The sequence below is a fragment of the Callithrix jacchus genome, chromosome 4, assembly GCF_049354715.1.
Source record: "Callithrix jacchus isolate 240 chromosome 4, calJac240_pri, whole genome shotgun sequence".
NCBI classification, from domain to species: Eukaryota; Metazoa; Chordata; class Mammalia; order Primates; family Cebidae; genus Callithrix; species Callithrix jacchus.
In genome coordinates, this window is record NC_133505.1 from 114133942 (window position 1) to 114155851 (window position 21910).

At 36.6% G+C, this 21910-nt stretch overlaps 1 protein-coding gene across 1 annotated transcript in view; it reads right to left on the reverse strand.

Moving 5' to 3' along the window:
- Positions 1-1058: 1058 nt before the first annotated feature.
- Positions 1059-21910, reverse strand: part of OSTM1 (osteoclastogenesis associated transmembrane protein 1) — a 33269-nt gene continuing 12417 nt past the window's right edge. The window contains exons 2-6 of the mRNA XM_002746901.7: positions 21558-21672; positions 13596-13693; positions 10129-10296; positions 8685-8850; positions 1059-3394 (exon numbers count right to left, since the gene is read on the reverse strand). Of these exons, the coding sequence (XP_002746947.2) occupies positions 3339-3394; positions 8685-8850; positions 10129-10296; positions 13596-13693; positions 21558-21672 (603 nt within the window). The 3' untranslated portion in view covers positions 1059-3338. The remainder of the gene's footprint in view (positions 3395-8684; positions 8851-10128; positions 10297-13595; positions 13694-21557; positions 21673-21910) is intronic.

A 21910-nucleotide genomic window follows, 5' to 3' on the forward strand; every position in this document is an offset into this window, starting at 1 on the left:
TTCTCCTTCTTTTGTTAGTAAGGTAGGGAAATAAGCAACACACTTTTTAGAGGAATCCATGCAATGGACAGAAAGTCAGATTAGGTGGTATCTAGGGATCCATCCAGCTCTGGGACTCTATGATCAGATGACCTCTAAAGTTTCTTCTAGATCAGAAAACAGAGGGACTTGGAACATAATTTTTTCCATTTTAAATGGTTATATAGGTTAATAGCATTTTTTGCTTTTCCAAATTCATTGCTGGTGATGTCTATTACTTATTTGATGTCATGTCTTTGACCAGGAATGCACTCCTAACTAGTGTTGTTCCACGAAAACATTTCATTTTATAGGAAGCATATCCCAGAAACATTACAAAATACTAGTCCCAGTATAAGTAACATTTGCCAACTAGACTCTGGGCTATACTTTAAAATATCTGATGTTCAGCCAGGTGTGGTGGCTCATCCTTATAATCCCAGCACTTTGGGAGTCTGAGGCAGGAGGATCACTTGAACTCAGGAGTTCAAGACCAGCCTGGGCAACATAGTGAGACACTGTCTCTACCAAAAAAAAAAAAAAAAAAACTTAAAGAAAAATAAAGAATATGTCTGATGTTATTTCTGTATCTCAAGTCCAACAATAAATAATCTAAAAGCACATTTTTATTTGCAGCAAAATTTAAGATAGACAGTACTTTTTTGTTGTTTGAGACAAGGTCTGGCTCTATCACCCAGGTTGGAGTACAGTGGTACAATCTAGGCTCATTGCAACCTCTGCCTCCCGGGCTCAAGCCATCCTCCCATCTCAGCCTCCTGAGTAGCTGGGACTACAGGCACTCACCACCATATCTGGCTAATTTTTGTATTTTTTGTAGAGACAGGGTTTTACCATGTTGCCCAGGCTAGTCTCAAATTCATGAGCTCAAGCAATCTGCCTGGATGATAGGTATGAGACACTGTGTCCAGCTGATGGTACTCTTAAAAGTAGGCATCTAAACTCAATACCTGAAAAACTGAAATGTGATGTTAAATTATATCTGAAATTTTCAAATCTATTTAAAAATCAAATAAAACTTGTAGTTTCCTTATTTCCTTTATTTTAACTTGTCAAAAAACAAAGATATTCTTGTGCATACATACAGGCTGTCCCTCAGCATTCAGAACTATGCAAATAATTTTTCAATATGATGACAAAATGAAAAATTTACACACTTTAGTGTAGTGCTTAATACTTTTCTTTTTTCTGAGATAGGAGTTTTGCTCTTGTTGCCCAGGCTGGAGTGCAATGGCACAATCTCGGCTCATTGCAACCTCTGCCTCCCAGGTGCAAGCCAATCTTCTGCTTCAGCCTCCTGAGTAGCTGGGATTACAAGCATGTGCCACCACACCCAGCTAATTTTGTATATTTAGTAGAGATGGGGTTTCTCCATGTTGGTCAGGCTGGTCTTCAACTCCCGTCCTCAGGTGATCCACCCACCTTGGTCTCCCACAGTGCTGGGATTAAAGGTGTGAGCCACCGCACCCGGCCTTAATACTCATCTTTGAAATCTATTACTGATGCTATGTCTAAAGGGCAATGACTCAACCAGAAAAAATTGTAAAGGTTGCCTTTTCCTTTTTAAAGTGCTTATTAGCTTTATATCCAAAAACAATGGTTTTTACAAATACATAATACTGAAAGATGCTCAAAAAGTCACTACTTACAGAACTGAACATGTCATTTTCTAACTCGGCACATGTAAACCTGTTTTATCTGCATTAATGAAGGTTGCTTCCAATGGTTCTCAACCACATGCTTCAAATCAAGACAGTGCTAAGTTCCAGCAGCATGAAGAGTGATAGTGGAACAAACCCCGGCACATTTCAAATGGCTCTCAGCAGACCAGAGAAAGTGTAACAGCTTCTGAATATGTTACACATCCATGAGCCTTATCTTTCACTCTGCATATACGGTAAACATAAAAGAAAAAGAAACACTTTGTCTCCCTGTAGAGCATTTTATAGTATAGGAAGGATTCAAATTCTCGAATTATTTAACAAAACTCGTTTCTACATAGAAGAGGTTTTATATTCTTAATGTTTAAAACAAAGCCTATTTCCACCAAAAAAGAAGAAAAACCTAAAAACTCTAAAAACCTTAGAAATAAAATTGTGAGAATTCTGAAACAAAGTGTTTTTTTAAAGGCTAATACAAATATTCCAAAATAGAATTTCTGAGCATGAAATACGTGATTTCATTTCAATTGTAACACTTTCATCTGATTAAAATAATTTAGAAATAAGGATCTGATTGAAATAATTTAGAAAAAATAAAGATCATCTTCATGTCACTGCTTTCTGTCTGAGACCATCATTCCGTTCATGCCCTCAATAGAAACCACTGTCCAACAGTCTTACAGTGAGCATCCTCTCAGGTCCCGGTCTGCTTGCTGAACCTGAAGCTGGTTTTACCCCTCCTTTGGCTCTTCTCTAAAATCCTCTATATATCTCAAGAGGAAAGTATTCATTTAAAAAAATGACAATACAGTGTGATAATGCTACATTGATTTAAAGTAGTAATAAATTATAAATTGCCAAATAACTTAACGTAATTCACGATGCAAATCCCTGGTATAAAAAGAATCCATATTGCCCTGAATATAATAAAGCAATCCACTGATTTTTAGATTACTTATGAAATAAAGGTAAAAATAAGATGTAAAATACTACTTATAAAAGTCAAGTAAGAAACCAGTTACCATAAATCTTTTTACAAAGATAAATGTAATGTGGCTTACCATTTCTAAAAATTGTTAGGGAGGTTTGGAATCAGTGGTTTCAAAAATTACTCTAGGGAAACTAGAGACTGAATTATGTATTATTGTGATGTACAATATATTAACTATACATATAACAACAATAATACTACAATGGGGAGTAATTAATCTTTGGACCTGCTACTTCTTGACAAGTATATTTCTTTTTCAAAGTCTTTGCTGTAACTGATTTTTAAATGTTAGTTTTCAAAAACTTTTCTACTTGAGATACTTATATTAATAAGAAGATACCAGAAGTCTAGAACAGTAATAAAATGCCTATAAAATAATGATTGTTCTTGCATCTTCTGTTATTGTGACAAACACACATTAAAATAGATAACATTGCTATGCCTGGAAATTAAAAATATCAGTATCTGTTAGAAAGAAGTGGAAAAGGAAAGAAAAATGGAAAATTCTTATTTAAAAATGGGTCTGAAGTCCTTGCATTTCTTAAGAGCTTGACTTGTCAAATCACAGTTTATCTTCTTTCTGAAACCCAGCTGTGTCTTCCACCATTAATTCACGTGATATGAGATGTCAATTCTCCATTTTGTAGGGCTCAGTTTGAATTTTCTTGAATGTTTGCAAAACTGGTACTGGACTTGAGACGTTTGGCTAGATAAGTCAAAAAAATTATGTTTTAATTTAAATTTAATTATCAAACATGATTATTTACTATTTTTATGTAAACTACAGCATTTGTCTATTAATTCTATGTTTGAATCCTGACAGATCCAGTCTTATAAGAATTAAAACCTAACTAAAACTTTTTTCTACAACCTCAAAAAACATAACTTTGTTAGAAACTGCACATGACTTTGTTAGAAGCAGTACCAAATAAAACGGCATCATTTATAACTTCTTGAACATCACAATTATAAATATGGAATGTAGGTGAAATAAATCTACTTAGACAATGAAAATGCCGTAAGGCTGAATAACAAAATTATACATCTAAAAGTCGAAGTTAGAAATCCAAATCTAAATTTCTCTTAAAATTCGCTGAAAAATTCCTCAACCTGATAAAGCGCGTATACAAAGATTCTATAGCAATCACTATGCTTAATTGTGAAAGACTGAATGATTTTCCCCCTAAGATCTGGAACAAGACAAAAATACCTGGTCTTACTGAACATCATGCCACTAACTTATCACCAATGCAACAGGTAAGAGAAAAGAAAAGGAAAAGTATACATATTGGAAAGAAATAAATAAAACTACTTCTATTTTCAGCTTGAAAAAAAAAACTCAGTGAAAGAACTCTGTAATGGCAAAAAAAAAATATTTTAATGACCCTCAAAGAAAAGTGAATTGTATATTATTATGGAACTCTGTAATGTAAAAAAATTTTTAATGACCCTCAAAGAAAACTGAGTTGTATATTATATACACACGCGAACACGTATGGCTGCTAACAAAATACATTACCATCAACTCTGATTTGATGATAATGGGACTGAGTCATTAGGGTTAATAAAACAAATAATGGCTATTTGGCTTGGTAATATGTTTTTTCCTTATAGTTAAACATGAATGTTTCTCAAGTTCTAGAAATGAAAAATAATTGTGCCATAGTGAAAAGTATTTTATACTGAGTAAGAGTCTCCCTACTTCAGAGGTTCACAAAACTGGGGTAGGGGTTATGATTTAGAAGCTCTGCAATAGGACCATGGTACGTGTACTTTTTTTAAAGCTCTGCAGATAATTCTGATATGTAGCCAAGGATGAGAACCAGTGTCTCTGGTTTCTGTCAGGCCCCCCTGACCACCACTCTAAGTGGAAAATGGCAACATGGCTTCCAGGACCAGTGTACTGCTTCAGCTTAAACTAAAGGGAAAACTTAAACTAAAAACATCGGCCTAAACTAAAATCTACTTCTTAAGCCTTCAGTAGATTTGGGAGACAAACCAAATCAATAGCTTGGGTTTTTAAGACCTACTTTGTTAAAAACAACTAGAAGTGATCTAGCTTCTGACTAAATTTCAAATGACTTAATAAACTGGCCAAGTTAAATACTAATGAGTACATACACCTACAACTTCCTTGCCTCTATATTCTCTACCTGATACATCCCTACATCCTCCCCCAGAAATCATTTAATGGTGAATTTCAACAACTCTAAAGCAGTTAGCTGTTCCTTCTCCTCTGTGGTCCAACTGTATACTATATATACCTGTACTAAATGTGTTATATAGATTATTGTCAACATGTTCTTTGAGGGCATGCATTATGCCTTGTTCCTTTTTTTAATCTCTAATTCCTACCACAATGCTAGCATTCGATAACTGTTTGATAGATGGAAACAGAAAAGTAAATGAAAATGTCCCTGAAGTACTAGTAGCACAAGAACAGTTTGCTTACACAGTCCTAGCATTTCCTAGTGTTTCATGAATAATGCTTCTGTGAAACATGAATAGTTATTATGCAAAGGTTCTACTGTCATGTTATGGGACATGCACTCTCAGAGCCTTTAACTTACGTTTACATGTATTACAAAGCTCATGAAAAGGACATGGTATGCAGCATTTCCCAATCTTACTTGATCCATCTTTTTAAATAGAGAATTTCACAGGAGTAGTATTTTGAGGAACATACTCTGTAAAATGTTCACATTAAGTGTAATGCTCTTTTTTGGGGATGGAGTCTTGCTCTGTTGCCCAGGCTGAAGTGCAGTGGCGTAATCTCGGCTGACTGTAACCTCCACCTCCCAGGTTCAAATGATTCCCCTGCCTCAGCCTCCCTAGTAGCTGTCATTATAGGCACACACCACCACACCAGGCTAATTTTTGTGTTTTTAGCAGAGACAGGGTTTTACCATGTTGGGCAGGCTGGTCTTGAACTCCTGACTTCAAGCAGTCCACCTGCCTCAGGCTCCCAAAGTGCTGGGATTACGGGTGTGAGCCACCACGCCCGGCCCAAGTGTAATGTTCTTTTACTTAACAATTTTTTAAATTATCTATTTATTTTAGAGACATATGCCTTGTCTCACTGTGGTCCATGCTATAGTGCAGTGACTTGATCATAGCCCACTGCAGCCTTCAACTCCTGGGTTCAAGGGATCCTCCTGCCTCAGCCTCCAAAGTAGCTGGGACCTCAGGTTCGCACTACCACACTTGGCTAACCCTTAGTTTTTTGTGTTTTTGTTTTTTGTAGACACCAGGGTCTTGCCGTGTTGCTCAGACTGGTTTTGAACTTCACCATCAAGCAATCTTCCCACCTCAGGCTCTCAAAGTTCTGGGATTACAGGCATGAATCACCAAGCCCAGCCTCAAAAAATATTTTTGGCACCTCCGATGGGCTGGGCACTTTCTAGAGGTTGGTGATACAGTGGTAAACAGGATAAACCACATTCTTGTTCTGATGAAGCTTACAGTCTAGGCAGGGGAGACAAACAAGGCAGAGTATAAATGAAAAATATGATTTAAATAACAAATTATTTAATTTAAATTAAATGATTAAGTGCTATTAAAGAAAGATTGCACAGAAGAATGAATAGAGGGGTGTATTCTTAGACAGGGGAGTCATAAAAGATCTCTTTGAGCAATTAACTTTAGAGCTAAGACCTGGCTTGCAAGATGCCAGGTTAGGAAAGCAGGAAGGGCCTTGGAAAAGGGGCAGTGTGAATGAGCTTGGTAACAGAGAAAAAAAGAAAGGAACCAGACTGTCCACCACCATGAGCAATGAGGAGAATGGATGTGATGAGTTTAGAAAGGTGGCTATGGGCCAGAGGTCATGTACAGCTTGGAAAGCAGACCCTGTAAAGTAAGTTTGGATTTATTCTAGGTACAATGGGAACACATTAAGGGTTCCAAGTAGCAGAGAAACATGGTAAATTTGTGTTTAAAAAATTATTCTAGCCACTATGTAGCGCATGGATTTTAGTAGATCAAGAAATGGAAGGAGGGATACCAGTTAAGGGGCTCCTGCATTAAAACACATAAGAGATGAAGACGGCTTGGGCTGGGGTTTACCAGTGGAGTTAGAGAGAAGACTATGTAGGACTGTTAGCATACTTGCTGATGAATTAAAAGGGGATGAGGAGGGGAATGTGGGAATGGAAAAATAAAAGAAAGAAAAGAATTAAGAAATGACTACAAAGTTTGTGGTTCCACAGCAAATAGTGACACTGGTAGTGTCACTTACTGTGACAACAAACAAAAAATCCTGATCAGAAGCAGTAAATACTTTCCATAAAGTTAAACAGATTTGCGAGGCAAATAAGATGCTAAACTTTAAAAGTATATCACACTCCAAAAAATAGTTTTTCAATGGTGAGGTGCCCACAATATTTTGCTGTTATTCTAAATAAGTGCTTTAAGGACCTAAGCTACTATATGTTTACAGAATGCTGGCAACCTTCAAAAAGCTTTATTAAATACACCCATGACAAAGATTCTTCCCTACAGTGGCTAGTATTTTAAGGTGATGAAACATTACAAATTCAGTTCAAACTGATCTACAGGTAACCAGGTAACTTTTTTTTTTAAAGTTAAGATATATTAGAAGTGAAGCTGGATGAAATAGTGATAGAAATTTAGATGCTGGAGAGGATGTGGAGAAAAAGGAACACTTTTACACTGTTGGTGGGAGTGTAAATTAGTTCAACCATTGTGGAAGACAGTGTGGCGATTCCTCAAGGCCTTAGAAATAGAAATTCCATTTGACCCAGCAATCCCATTACTGGGTATATATCCAAAAGACTATAAATCGTTCTACTATAAGGACACATGTACACGAATGTTCATTGCAGCACTGTTTACAATAGCAAAGACCTGGAATCAACCCAAATGCCCATTGATAATAGACTGGATTGGAAAAATGTGGCACATATACACCATGGAATATTATGCAGCAATCAGAAATGATGAGTTCGTGTCGTTTGTAGGGACATGGATGAATCTGGAGAACATCATCCTCAGCAAACTGACACAAGAACAGAAAATGAAACACCGCATATTCTCACTCATAGGTGGGTGATGAAAAATGAGAACACATGGACACAGAAAGGGGAGTACTAAACACTGGGGTCTAAAGGGGAGGGCTAGTGGGAGGCGGAGGTGGGGAGGGATAGCCTGGGGAGAAATGCCAAATGTGGGTGAAGGGGAGAAGAAAAGCAAAGCACACTGCCATGTGTGTACCTACGCAACTGTCTTGCATGCTCTGCTCATGTACCCCAAAACCTATAATCCAATAAAAAATTAAAAAAAAAAAAAGAAATTTAGATTCCTAGACTACAAGTAGTATTTGAGAGAAAAGAAAATTAACTTTTTTCCTTAAACAGTTCTCTTTTAAAAAAAACTAAAATTATTAAGGCCTAAGCCCATACTTTCATTCTGTTAATAAAAAGAAATCCATGTGACTTAGAAGCCACTCTTCTCTAGCTGGATGGTATCTCTAGGTAGCACTTCTTTTGCTCTGGCCTATTTTATAGGGAGAAAGAAAAGGAATGAATATTTATTGAGCACATACTATTATGTCAAATAATGTCCTTGGAACTACAATTCAAATTTGTTCATAAACACACTGTGTGTATGTTAGCTACAGTTTCTTCCTGCCTGCCACACTTTTAGGTGGTTCTACCATGACTCCAATGGGTCTAAGAACTGTCTATATCTCCTGCTATTGCCATGTCAGGAGTGCAAAGCCTCTATCTATTCGTATGTCATTGCCAACCTTATTCCAGGGGTAATCTAGCTTTCTCAATTTAATCATCTGAAAGACACTGTGTTTTAACTTTTTATTGTCTGCACTTGTTTCTTTCACTAGTAAGCATGATTGTAAAATTTAAAGCAAAGAGCCCCTTCAGGCTAATCTACTTTAAGTTCTCAGAATACCAATCACTTCTAAAACAGGCCTAAATTTTAGGGGCTTTTACCTATAAAATAAACAATTGTAAAAAACTTACGCAGAATGAGTTTGCGTTTCTTTTGCTCCGAGTGAAGAAAGCTACTAAGGTAGAAGACAACAGGTAGAAAGAGAATGAACACAGAAACAGCAATTACAGGCACTGTGTCGCTGCAAGGGACTGAACAGTTGAAAGTTCGACTCCAAAGTTTTCGAGTGATGTTCATCTGGAACAAGGACAAACGATATCATTTTATTTTATATTTAACTTGTCTTAATTTCTTATAATTATTTTGCTAATAACTAAACAGGAACCTAGAATTTAGACTAAATATACACCTCTAAAAACCTACTGATAGTTGAGGGCAACTTCTTCTTCCAGGAAAAAAAGCTGGTTCACAATCAGTCATTGTATAAATTTATATCCACACAGAAATTTCATAGTCTAAGTCCATTAATACTGACTGACCAAAATATTCTAGAATGTCAACCATTTGTACATTTAGATAACTTGAATGAAGAGGAATATAGTTAGGCACTGTTTTACCCACTTAAAAATATTTATTATTTATTGAGAGCCTACTAGAAACTAGGTACTGTTTTAGGCATAGGAATGGAGCAGTAAAAACAAAAATCCACACTGTACATTTCATTGTAAGTGCTTTTTACCATCTAGAATATTATTGGTCCTTATAGTTCCCATTGAGCTGCTGTGATAATTTACACTCATTCTCAATTCTTAAGCTCATTAATTTTGACCTCAAGTTCTCTACTTTGAGCCAGTAATTTCTCTTTCCTCTAATGCCTCAATACTCAGGCATCATATTGCCTAAAAAGGCATGATTGCCATCTAGTGGCACACTATGTAAAGGCAGGCTATAAAATGGAGAAAAAAAATTTTTTTTGACCATTCATTCAATTAATACACGTTTATTAAGCCCATTATGTACCAGATTGTCCTAAATACTGAATGGTGAATTTAAAAAGCCTAGGTCCTTGTTCTCATGTGCCTCTTATTTTAGTAAGGAAGATAGACTATAAACAAATATTTTCAGATGGTAACAGATAGAAGAAAATTAAACAATAGGATAGGAAGTGACTGAGGAATGGCTTCTGAAACGTAGTGAAACCTAGAAACTTCTTAAATTACCGACAAGTGCACAAGAAACCGAAATATAAACATATAACAGTACCTACACCTCTGAAAATGGCACATATTTTCAAATTTAAAAAGATTAAATGTACCAAATCATCACACACTTATGAAGTACCTAATTAATTTCTATTTTATTTTATTTTTACCCTAACCATGAGATTACCAGGGAAATATCCATTTTGGCTTAACAGACCAGGATATTCTAAAACTTTACTACTTTATAACTAGTTATTTCTGGTTGAAGACAGAATATGCAGATTCCATCATATCTCCATAAAGAATAATCACCCTGAAGGTACATTCAATAACACTCTAAAATTTTGTATCATCTAAAAAGCAAAGTACTTACTGCATCTTCCACATCAATGCATAAATGTGTTCCAGGTTCAGCCTTATTCTCAAGTTCATTCATTTTTTGCATTTCACTGTACAGACTACTCAGACTTTTGTAAGCTTCATGACAGTTTTTGCATACTTCTGAATAATTTTTTGTCTGTAAGAGACTATGTGCACTTCCCTAAAATGACAAATGCATATGTAATGTATACAATAAACATTATACACAATATGTCTTTAATGTAAGCTATTTGCCCTTCTAGAAGACAGGAAACAATATGGTATGTTAAAGTACTAAGCTGTGATGTTGAGCAGGTTACTAAATCACTCTGAGTCTCAGCTTTATCATCGGTAAAATAAAATGACCTCTACCTGTACTCCAAAGGACTAGAGACCTGGTATGTGAAGCAGATGGCAAACTGTTTGGAAATTTCTATGTGTCCCTACATTTTGAAAACCGCTGCATTAGCTAATGTTAACTGAGGAGAACAATAATTCATATGCCAAATTACTGATAACTAAACAGAAAATCTCCTAATTTATCTCATTATTAACGTACCTGCACTTATCTATCCTTCTCTCACTGAATGAATAAAAGCGGTTCCTGCCTACACTGATTTCAACACCACAGTTTATCTTACTGAGACAGGACTTTTTAAATGGAAAAGGAAAAGGCACCAAAACTGCATCCCCATTCAACTCTCACAAAAGTCATAATCCAGGCCTTTCTAGTCAACAAAAAGGGCCAAATACCGAAGAATGGTATACCCTAAAATGAGGATAGTGGAGATACACAAAATACTATGCTAGTAAATCTCAAGCTTCTGTACTTCTAGACTGACATTTGTCTTTTCAAGAATAAGTGTGCTAAACAGTCAATTCACATCTTTGCTTTCTATGCCCTTTATTCTTTACCATGTAGTATGGAGAAAGGATATTAACTGAACAATGAAATGCAACAAAAAGGATAAAAATCAAAGTAATTACACGATGTAGCCCCAACAATGTTACCCTCACCATATATTTGACAGGAAAACTAAGTCTCTTCTTAGTCTGCTGCAAGTAGCCCATTGCTTTTCACAGAACAACTGTGCATTTAGCTAAAAATTGTGCACTTAATCAATTTAGCTAAAATTGAGCACATACTCTTGATGGGAAGTAATTTAATCTTATTTTTTATTTTTATTGTTTTTTTTTGAGACAGGGTCTTACTATTTTGCCCAGGCTGATCTCGAACTCCTGGGCTCAAATGATCCTCCCACCTCCACCTTCCAAAGTGCTGGGATTATAGGCAGGAGCTACCATATCTGGCTGCCATTTTTATTAAAATGTAAAATGCACATATCTTTTGATAACGTGAAAGTTGCAGACATTAGGATGAAATCCTTTGTCATACTCAGACAAAATAGGACCAAGAAGGCCCAAAGGAGAGGAGACTCATACTTACATGTCTGATATAGCTGTTTCCAAGAACTTTCTAAAAACCCAACAAGAAACCCTTCACGCCCTTCATGCATCTCCTGCTTTCACATGGTTTATCACTGCCATTCTTTAGGACTGCAGTAATTTAGATAAGATGAGCTCCAAAGAACACCTGCCCAGTAATGGCATCTCCACTAACGAACTGACGACAACTCTGACTTTGAGTCTCTGGAACCAATGAACTCAGTTTCTAAGCTTCCCTTTACCTTTCCCTCACTGGATGTACTGGTGGTTTGCCAGTGTATTCCAAATTATAATACTCCTTTCTCATTCCCTAGTAAACTCATCATATTTGAAGACAGTTTTCTCTAGTGTTTTTTTCCTTGGTTGACAATATAGTAATTCCACCCCTAGAAATCTACTAAACTCATACAAGTACTTTAAATGAAAAGAGGGCTGTTTATGGTGAACAATTTAAAAATTATGAATTGTTTGTTTATACCTAGAACTTTCCATTTAATATTTTTGGACCACAGTTGGCCACAGGTAACTGAAACTGTGAAAAGTTAAGCCACAGATAAGGGGGATGACTTTACAGAAAAATTGCTAGTTGAGTGTTATAACACACATTGGTCCACTAAAGGTTTTGAAGTCCTGTAGTAAAGCATTTCCCAACCTTAATGGAATACTAAAGCTTTTCTGATCTATTAACATGCTACAGAACAAATTCTGAGAAATGTTCACCTAATTTTTTTTCTTAATTTTTTTTTTTTTTTTTTTTTGAGACAGAGTCTCGCTGCGGCACCTAGGCTGGAGTGCAGTGGCGTGATCTCAACTCGCTGCTTTCCAGGTTCAAGCGATTCTCCTGCCTCAGCCTCCTGAGTAGCTGGGACTACAGGTGTACTCCACCAAGCCTGGCTAATTTTTATATTTTTACTAGAGACGGGGTTTTACCACACTGTCCAAGTTGGTCTCAAACTCCTGACCTAAAGTGATCTGCTCGTCTTGGCCTCCCAAAGTGCTGGGATTACAGGTGTGAGCCATCATGTCTGACCTAATTTTTATTATTCTCAGGGAATAGTAACATAGAAGAGGAAGTCATACATGCTTATATCCTAAGCATGTGTACATGTACTGTGGGGAATACTTACTTGCTATGTAAGTTTCAAAACTACAGTTTAACCAGAGTTCCAACCTTGTCCTTCACCACCACCAGGCAAGTTCCAATACCAAAATTCAACAGTCAGAGATAGAGACAGCAAAAATTTACAAGGTTAAGATTCTTAAAGGCTACCTTTTAGTATTGTAATTCAATACTCAAACTTACCTTACTGAACAGTGCTTTTAAAGATAGGTAAAATATATTTAAGCAAATTTCAGGCAAAGAATAAACTTTCTGTAGACAGAATCAAACTACAATGCAAAATACCTACATAAGTCAGACTGAAAAACATTGCGTTTTAATTAAACAATCACACACCTTAATCAATGATTTCACACTCATTATCTCACCAGATTCTCATTACAAAATACTTGAAGATAGGCAGGCTAGATATTATCTCCATTTTACAAATGAGATAACTGACATTTTCATGATTTGCAAGTAGAGGAACTTACTCAAGAGCAGAAATCCAGGTCCACTAATTCCTCTACATCATGAGTTTAGGGCCAGGCACGGTGGCTCAAGCCTGTAATCCCAGCACTTTGGGAGGCCGAGACGGGTGGATCACGAGGTCGAGAGATCGAGACCATCCCGGTCAACATGGTGAAACCCCGTCTCTACTAAAAATACAAAAAATAAGCTGGGCATGGTGGCGCGTGCCTGTTATCCTAGCTACTCGGGAGGCTGAGGCAGGAGAATTGCCTGAACCCAGGAGGCGGAGGTTACAGTGAGCTGAGATCGCGCCATTGCCTGGGTAACAAGAGCGAAACTCCGTCTCAAAAAAAAAAACATGAGTTTAGATAAATATCAATAGTTGGTGCTATAAAAACTTGGAACTGCACATTATTCCTTTGTACAAAGCAGCATTTTAATTTTAACTGTTATATATAAAATACCTGAAGGTTATGCTCAAAGCAGGTCAGGGTGTGATTAAATAGATTAAGAAAATATATTGTGCTGTTTGATAATTCTTCACTGTCGTTCGTTAAACAATCTGTCAAAAAAATTCAAAAACTGTATTAATATAACTCAAGAACAATTATATGTTGTCATTTATCTCTTAAGCTATCAACTTCGTTTCACACTATAGTAATTCTTTATTCAAACAAGCATGAATTTTCCAAATATAAAAAGCTTACTGCTTTTATTTTCTAAAAGTTAAAAAAAGCCATAACCATTTTCATGAACATCTTCAAATAATCATATACTCCTCTTTTCATAAAAATATAAGAAATAAAATTCAAAATGACTTTTGATGGACAAGGTCATAATTACAGACTATCAGCTACCAAATGCTGCCTTAATAGTGCTATTTAGGCATAAGACTGTTTACGCTGCATTAATCTTACCAAAACTCATATGCCTTGTCATTATTGTGTCAAATGTCATAGTTCTGTGTGTCTTCCAACTTCACTAATGGGTCACTTATTGTACCTAACAGGTTAACTTTTAAAATTTGCTCTTTCTAATCCATCATGAGATGGGAGTCCAAAGAAACAAACTGATGAGAATTTTGCCTAAAATACTTATATGGGGGCTTCAAGTAAAGTCTAGAAACAAAATTGTTTTACATTTTTTAAAAATCCTACATAAATGGTATTACTCTGCAACTTGCTATTCTTGCTTAGAGTTAGCTCAAGTTCATTCATTCCTTTTGTTTTCTGTGTATGTGTATACCACAATTTATGTATCCATTTACCCTTCTCTTCAGGGAATATTCTTTTTTTTTTTTTTTAAGAGATGGGTCTTGCTCAGTTGCCTAGGCTGGAGTGCAGTAACACAAGTGCAGCTCATTGCAGACTTGAACTCCTGGGCTCAAGTGATGTTCCCACCTCAGCCTTCCAAAGTGCTGGGATTACTTAAAGGCGTGAGCCACTGAGCTCAGCCAGGGAACCTCGTCTTTATCCTCAGGTGAACCTTTGTCTTTACCTCTCCTTGTGTTCTCAGCCTGTTATCTCCCATTGAGGTTCAACTGCCTGGTTCCAGATCCTGGAACTTGTGGTTACCCATTTCCATCTCACTCTCCTAGAATCCTTGCCCTGTTTACCTTCCACACACTCACGGACATTTTCAATCATGGGCAGTCCCCTGTATACTTTCTATACTCTCAGTCTGATTATAGAATAGTACTACAGAAATTCTAGAATTATAATGAAAGGACCCAATTCAAATTCATGTGTTCTGACCTCAGGGCCACAAAACAATCCTTGCAGATGCCCTACTAATTGCTTTACAAGGGATGTTCCAAATATTTTCTAATCGCTAGTCCCCAGCCCTACTCTTGTTCCCCTTACTTTCAACAGATGGCTTTGTATTATACCCACCTTATTTAGACATTCAGGGCCATCTAATAGGATCACTCTCAACTGAAAGTTGGGAGACAAAATAGGAAGCTATTGCAATTACCCAGGAGAAAGGTGTCAGAGCAAGTAGAATTTGTGGGGGAAAAAAGAGAACGACTAGGTAGACACTAGGATATGATACACTAAGAGACATCCATGCACTCTGATAGGCAACAATCACTACAACAAAAGTTAACACTTACTAAATACTTGCTATGTTCTAAGAACTATGCTTACACTGCACTTGAAACACATTTGCCCATTTAATTCTTGCAATGATTCCATGAAGCAAAAATTATCACTATTTCCATTTTATAAATAAGGAACAGAAGTTTAGAGAAATTAAGGAAGTTGCTCAAGGTCATAAAACTGATGTGAAAAGCCGGAATCTCTACTCAGTCTGACTCTTGAGCCTGCACTCGCAAACACTGCAGAACAAATAACATGTTTATATCTACATACATAATCAAACCATTAAAAGTTCAAGACTTACAGTCTACAAATACATGCCACTTCCTATTCCCTCCACTACCCATAGATATCTTATACTATACAAGGATTCAGGCAGTCCCCACCAACTGATCTGAGTTAGCAATAGAGATGAAACCTAAACCTGGTAGACAGGGGACACATAGCACAGTGAAGCTCCTTTGTGCAAATCAGAAAAAGATACCCGCTCTGGCTGGATGAATTACAAAGGGGCATTCCCACCTTCAGAAGCTGAGCTGGAACACAGCCCCATTCACCTCCTCACACAAGCCCCTTGTGGAGGGCTCCTTCTGCACTCAGTGTACACAGGACCCTCTTGGTGAACCTATTTCTAGAGTCGTCCCCTCTCTGAACTCACACTCTACATTCTCTGAAGCTTTATCTTCTCAAGAACATAAATCTCATTCTAACTTCTCACCCTTATCATTTAAAAAATCTGAGGGATCACTACAAATTAGGAAACTAAGCCAGAGAAATAGGTGATATGCTGATGATCGTACCACAACTGAAATAAAAATAGGCCCGGCACGGTGGTTCACACCTGTAATCCCAGCACTCTGGGAAGTGGGAGGATTGCTTGAGTCCACGAGTTGGAGACCAGCCTGGGAAACACGGTGTAACCCTGTCTCTACAAATAATACAAAAATTAGCCAGGCATGGTGACATGCACCTGTGGTCCCAGCTGCTTGGGAGGCTGAAATGGGAGAATCGCTTCAGCTTGGGGAAGTTGAGGCTGCAATAAGCTGTGACTGCACCATTGTATTCCAGTCTGTATGACAGAGTAAGACTTAGATGTGCATATATACATATAAACATAAGCCCCTCTTAATATCATCATGAAGTAGCCCACTACCCTTTTGGGACTGACACAGAGTTCATATAAAAACAATTACATATATGCAGAATATTAGGCTATTAGGCTAAGAAGACTGAACAAGTTTTCAGTATTTGTAGTTGATGTGTTGCAGGGAAGTTGAGGGAACACAATTTCATTCACAACAATTGTACATCTGTGTTACAATGAGCTATGTCATGACAACTGACACACAATATAGAGATGAAAGGGGGTGTGTGTCCACATACTGCCTGCAAAAGTAGTATAAAGGGCATTATCATGGGAGAGCAATAGCAAATTTCTTCTATGCAGGATACATCACTAAAACAAATACTTTCTTTTTAAAAAGTAACATATAAAAAAAATTCTCTGAAGAATCAAAGAAGTTAGTTTCTTCTATCTAACTGAGAGTAGTTTACTTTTCACTTAAAATAATTTGGAAATTAAACTAAAAGCCAATATAAACTGGTCATCTTGTTAAGTACTACATTAATACAGTACCATCAAAAGTTTTTCAATGATCATTAGACGGTGGTATCATAAAGCACAAAGGAGTTCATTTATATAATGGGGTTTTAAAAATCTTCATTATTAAAGAGCTCTGACTTTCCAAATTGAGATAACAGAACTCTAGTAAATTCCTTTTTCATCTTTTTGCAGGAATTGGGAGTTTAAGGTTATAAAAAGTGAGAAGCTACATAGTTTAGAAATTGGTAAGTTAAAGAATATTAATAATAATAAAGCTTCCTATAAGCACTAAGTGAAGTGGTCATTATGAATTTCCTTCATCTTAGATAATCAATGGAGCCTCATCAAGGACAAATTAACAGGGTGGCTTTCTCAGTGAAGGCTGAGGCATCCGCTTAAGAGGCATTTTTTTTTTTTTTCTGAGACAGGATCTCACTCTGTCACCCAGGTTGCAGGGCAGTAGCACCATCTCAGGTCACTGCAGCCTCCACCTCCCAGGCTCAAGCATTCTTCCCACCTGAGCCTCCCACGTACCTGGAACTACAGGCATATACCGCCACACTCAGCTAATTGTATTTTCTGTAGAGATGCGTTTCACCATGTGCCCAGACTGGTCTCTAACTCCTGAGCTCAAGTGATCTGCCCACCTCAGCCTTCCAAAGTGCTGGGATTACAGGTGTAAGCCACTGGGTCTGGCCTCAGGAGGCATTCTTTTTTTTTTTTTTTTTTTTTTTGAGACAGAGTTTCACTCTTGTTACCCAGGCTGGAGTGCAATGGCGCGATCTTGGCTCACCGCAACCTCCAAGGAGGCATTCTTAAAGGTATTAAGGATTCGAGTTAAGACCTCACATAGAAACCTACTAAATTATCATAACAGGAATTATCATCTCTAAATAAAGCATTTGGCATCTCTTAGGAATTTTATAAAGATCATTGCTGCTTTTCAAAACTAGTTTTGTAGAAAACAGCAGAGATAATCACCCATTTAGGGTAAGCTTCGTAAAATACAAAGTACATGATGGAAACTTTGTACCTAAATGATCTAATTAAGTTTTAAAAATATGAAAACTAAGAAACTTTAAATTATAAGATACAAATAATATGATTATAATGCTTAGTACATTTCCCTCTGGATAAAATATGGGAAAGAAAGGTTTTGGTTAATTGACCTTCTGGTTAACCATTAAGTACTACTGTTGTTTTTTAAAGCATCAAGATATACATTTTATGTATTAATTGAAAGTTAGTTTTCCTTTGATGAATCAGAATATATATCAGTATTATACAGTGGTTCAAAAGCATCATTATGCTCAGAAATTATCACCCAGATCACCTGCATCACTGAAGATGCAGGCTGCTCATAAAGACAGAGTGAGTTTTCAGTGTGTAAGAACAAATATCTGAACTCATCATTTTGAGGCCTATCTTATTACAATACTACTTCATACTGGATATTGCTTACCAAAGAACCAAAACACTAAAGCAGTTATGAACTCATCAAATCTGGTCATTCTGCAGATTATCTAACTGTTGTATGCACAAGATAACCAACAAGGGTCTCAATAACAAGGCTACCCCTTTGTCAACAATACACAGCTTTAAAATTCTGAGAAATCTTTAATATACTCTCTTTACTTTTTAGCGGTCATTTTCCATAAGAGCTAGTTTCCATGTTATCTATAGTATGAGTAGAAAGAGTTGCACTCTTAACACTTCTTTTGACCTTCCATCGATTTCCAGTAACCAGTTTCCTACCAAGACTAATATCATTCAGAGACATAGGAATTCTAAAGAGAAAAGGGATGGGAGTAGTACATGGATGGCATTCTCTCCTCTCTTGAATTCCTAGCCTTCTTTTCATGAATAATAACCTCAGAGACTAGATGCCAATCCTACTTCAAGCTAAATTAAGCAGAACAGAAAGGCAGTTTTGGCAGTATTATTTATTTTAATAATATTATTCCTAAAATTTTACCTTTTATGGTTTTACATTTTTCTATTTTTTAATATTATTTTATAAAAATTCTAGTAGCCCCTGCTATGGTCTATGGTCTGGATGTGTCTCCCAAAATTTAAGTGTTGAAACTTGATGGCCAATGTGATAATATCAAGAAGTGGGGCCTTTATGAAGTGATTAGGTTATAAAGGTTCCTTCTTCATAAATGGGATTTACTCTTTCACTCTTCTGCCATGTAAATGGGACAATGAATAAAGATAATTTTTGATGCATAATTCTGGAAAATAAAACAGCTAATCTCTCTAACCACATCTAACATACAAATACTCATCACAGATTTGAACATTCTGTTAAGTTTTTTTTAATTTCTATATATTTTTGAATAGGTATTAAATGTCTACGGCATAAAAATCCAAAGAGTACAAATGCAAATACAGTAAAAACTAAATCTTCCTTCCTTTCCTGCCCACGCAGCTAGCCAACTGCCTTCCCTCAAAATACATATGTATTTTTAGAACAACAAAAAAAAATCATACTTCTCTGTACTTCACCTCTTTTACCTGAGACCATATGTTGGGGTCAAATTAATTTTAATTGAGAAGAGTCTTTTAAATAAGACATATCCAACTGCCTGGCATTTTATTTGATCTTCAGAAGTTCAATGTAAAGAATATTTTCAAGATAAGAATGCCTCACGGAAGAACAAAAGTACCCTAAGAATTTTCTGTATCATACCCATGATAAAGTTTAAATTATAAATTAGGCAGAGTAAGAGTTTAACAACAAAAACTAATAATTATGTTACTATCACTAAAGAATTAGTAAGTAAACAAAGGGTTACTTGAACACAAGCAGTGCCATACCACCACAGTTGATTTGATAACCAAGATGCTCTTGAGTGCCTCACAGGAGGGACAGCATCTAGAACACAGATATGCTGGACAAAGGGATGATTCACAGCCCAAGTAGATGAAGCAGGATGGCATGAGATTTCTTTATGCTACTCAGAATCACACCCAATTTAAGCTTATCAATTGTTTACTTCTGAAATTTTCCATTTAATATTTTTGGACTGCAGTTGACTGCAGTAACTGAAACTATAGCAAGTGACACACCGTAGCTAACAGAATACTGTATAATCCTAATAGGAGAATACTGTATAAGCCTTTCTTGTTTTTTCGTTTTTTGCTTGTTGTTGTTGTAGAAAGGGTCTCATTATGCTGCCCAGACTGGAGTGCAGTGTCACAATTATGGTTCGCTACAGTCTTGACCTCCTAAGCTCAAGTAATCCTCCCATCCCAGCCTCCCAAGTAGCTGGGACTATAGGCACATGCCACCAAGTCCAGCTAATTTTTTAATTTTTGTTGAGACAGGGTCTTGCCATGTTGCCCAGGCTGGTCTTAAATGTATAGGCTCAAACAATTCTCCCACCTTGGTCTCCCAAAGTGCTGGGATTAAAGGCATGAGCCACCATGCCTGGCCTATAAACTCTTTTTGTTGGCCCAATAGTAAACTACTCTTATCAGTCAAGATCCTACCTTCCCTTGCCAACTTTCCCTCCCATTGTGCTTCCTGGAACATCTGTTGCCCTTTTATGCCTCTGTTCCTCTGCTCATGCCACTACCTGTGATGTCCTTCTCTCATTTACGCTTTTTTTTTTTTCAAGTCAGGGTCTTGCTCTGCTGCCTAGACTGGAATGCAGTGGCACAATCATAGCTCACTGCATCCTTGAACTCCTGGGCTCAAGTGATCCTCCTGCCTTAGCGTCCCAAGTAGCTAGGACTACAGACATTCACCACCATGCCCGGCTAATTAAAAAAAATTTTTGTAGAGATGGGGGTCTCACTATGTTGCCCAGGCTGGTCTCGAACTTCTGGGCTGAAGCAATCCTGACTTGGCTTCCCAAAGTGCTAGGATTACTGGCGTGATTGAAATCATGTCCAATAGTACAGGCCTAGGTTCAAAAGGTAGCTCCTCCAGGAAGTTATCTCAAATTCTCCCCAGTAAGATTTATTTTCTTCTTCCCTCAAGGACTATAACTTTATTAAAGCACAGATGTGTCTGTCCTAGGTTGTATTTGTAAATATATTCACTAAATTATAAGACTTAAAAGATAAGAACAGCCTAGCACATAGTTGGTATTCAAAATACCATCTGAATTGGAATAGTGATTTTACTTTTTCCAAAGAATATCTAAAAATATATCTTATTTTATTATACAATTCCACACAAACCTGCAAAGATAGAACAGATATTATCATCCCACCCCATCCCCTGCCACATACCACTTGATGGATTATTGTAAACATTGTAATTATTATTATACTAAACAGTTAACATTTCTTGAACATTATGTGTCAAGCATTGAGCTAAGTGCTTTATACAATTTATTTCATTTAATTCTCAATGCAACTATAAAAGATAGGTTCTACCATAACCACCAATTTACAGATGAAGGAAATGAACTTCCAAGAGGCAAAGTTTTTCTCCATAGCCGACAGTTAGTAGGTTAGGGCTAGTAAGATGCAAAGCTTAGAATCAAACCCAAGTCTGTATAAATCCAAAGCTCATAATAACTGCTACACTTTTCTGCCTTTCACTATTTGCTCAGTTACCATTTATAAACCATGGTGTTCATGGCAGTTTAGTTAAACTTAGCAATAAAAAGTATTATCCGGCTTCAAAGATCCCAAAATTCACTAAAATGAAATCTGACATCTGTACTACTGAACTATAACTGCAACATTAAAATGAAAGAGTTACTTACTGGCACAATTTGCCTCCTGCCATGTGGTATTAAAAAACTCTGAGAGAATCACAACTATTTGCATTCTATCTGCCATTAAGAGACTTCTGGCACAACTCTGACTCTCTGAAGTATTCTGTAACAAAAAGAAGACAGAAAAATAAGTCTGAGTATTTTTAGACTTTACAAACAACTTGAGGCAAAAACCTTCCAAAAATAACATTTATGATAAGTCTTTTAACATTTTGCTTGATATGACCAGATAATGTTAACATTAATAATAACAATGGTAATAAAGTAATTAGCAGCTAATATTACTGGTACTGGGTTCATTTGCATGGGAAGAAAATCTTTGTATCTAGTTTGTACGCAAA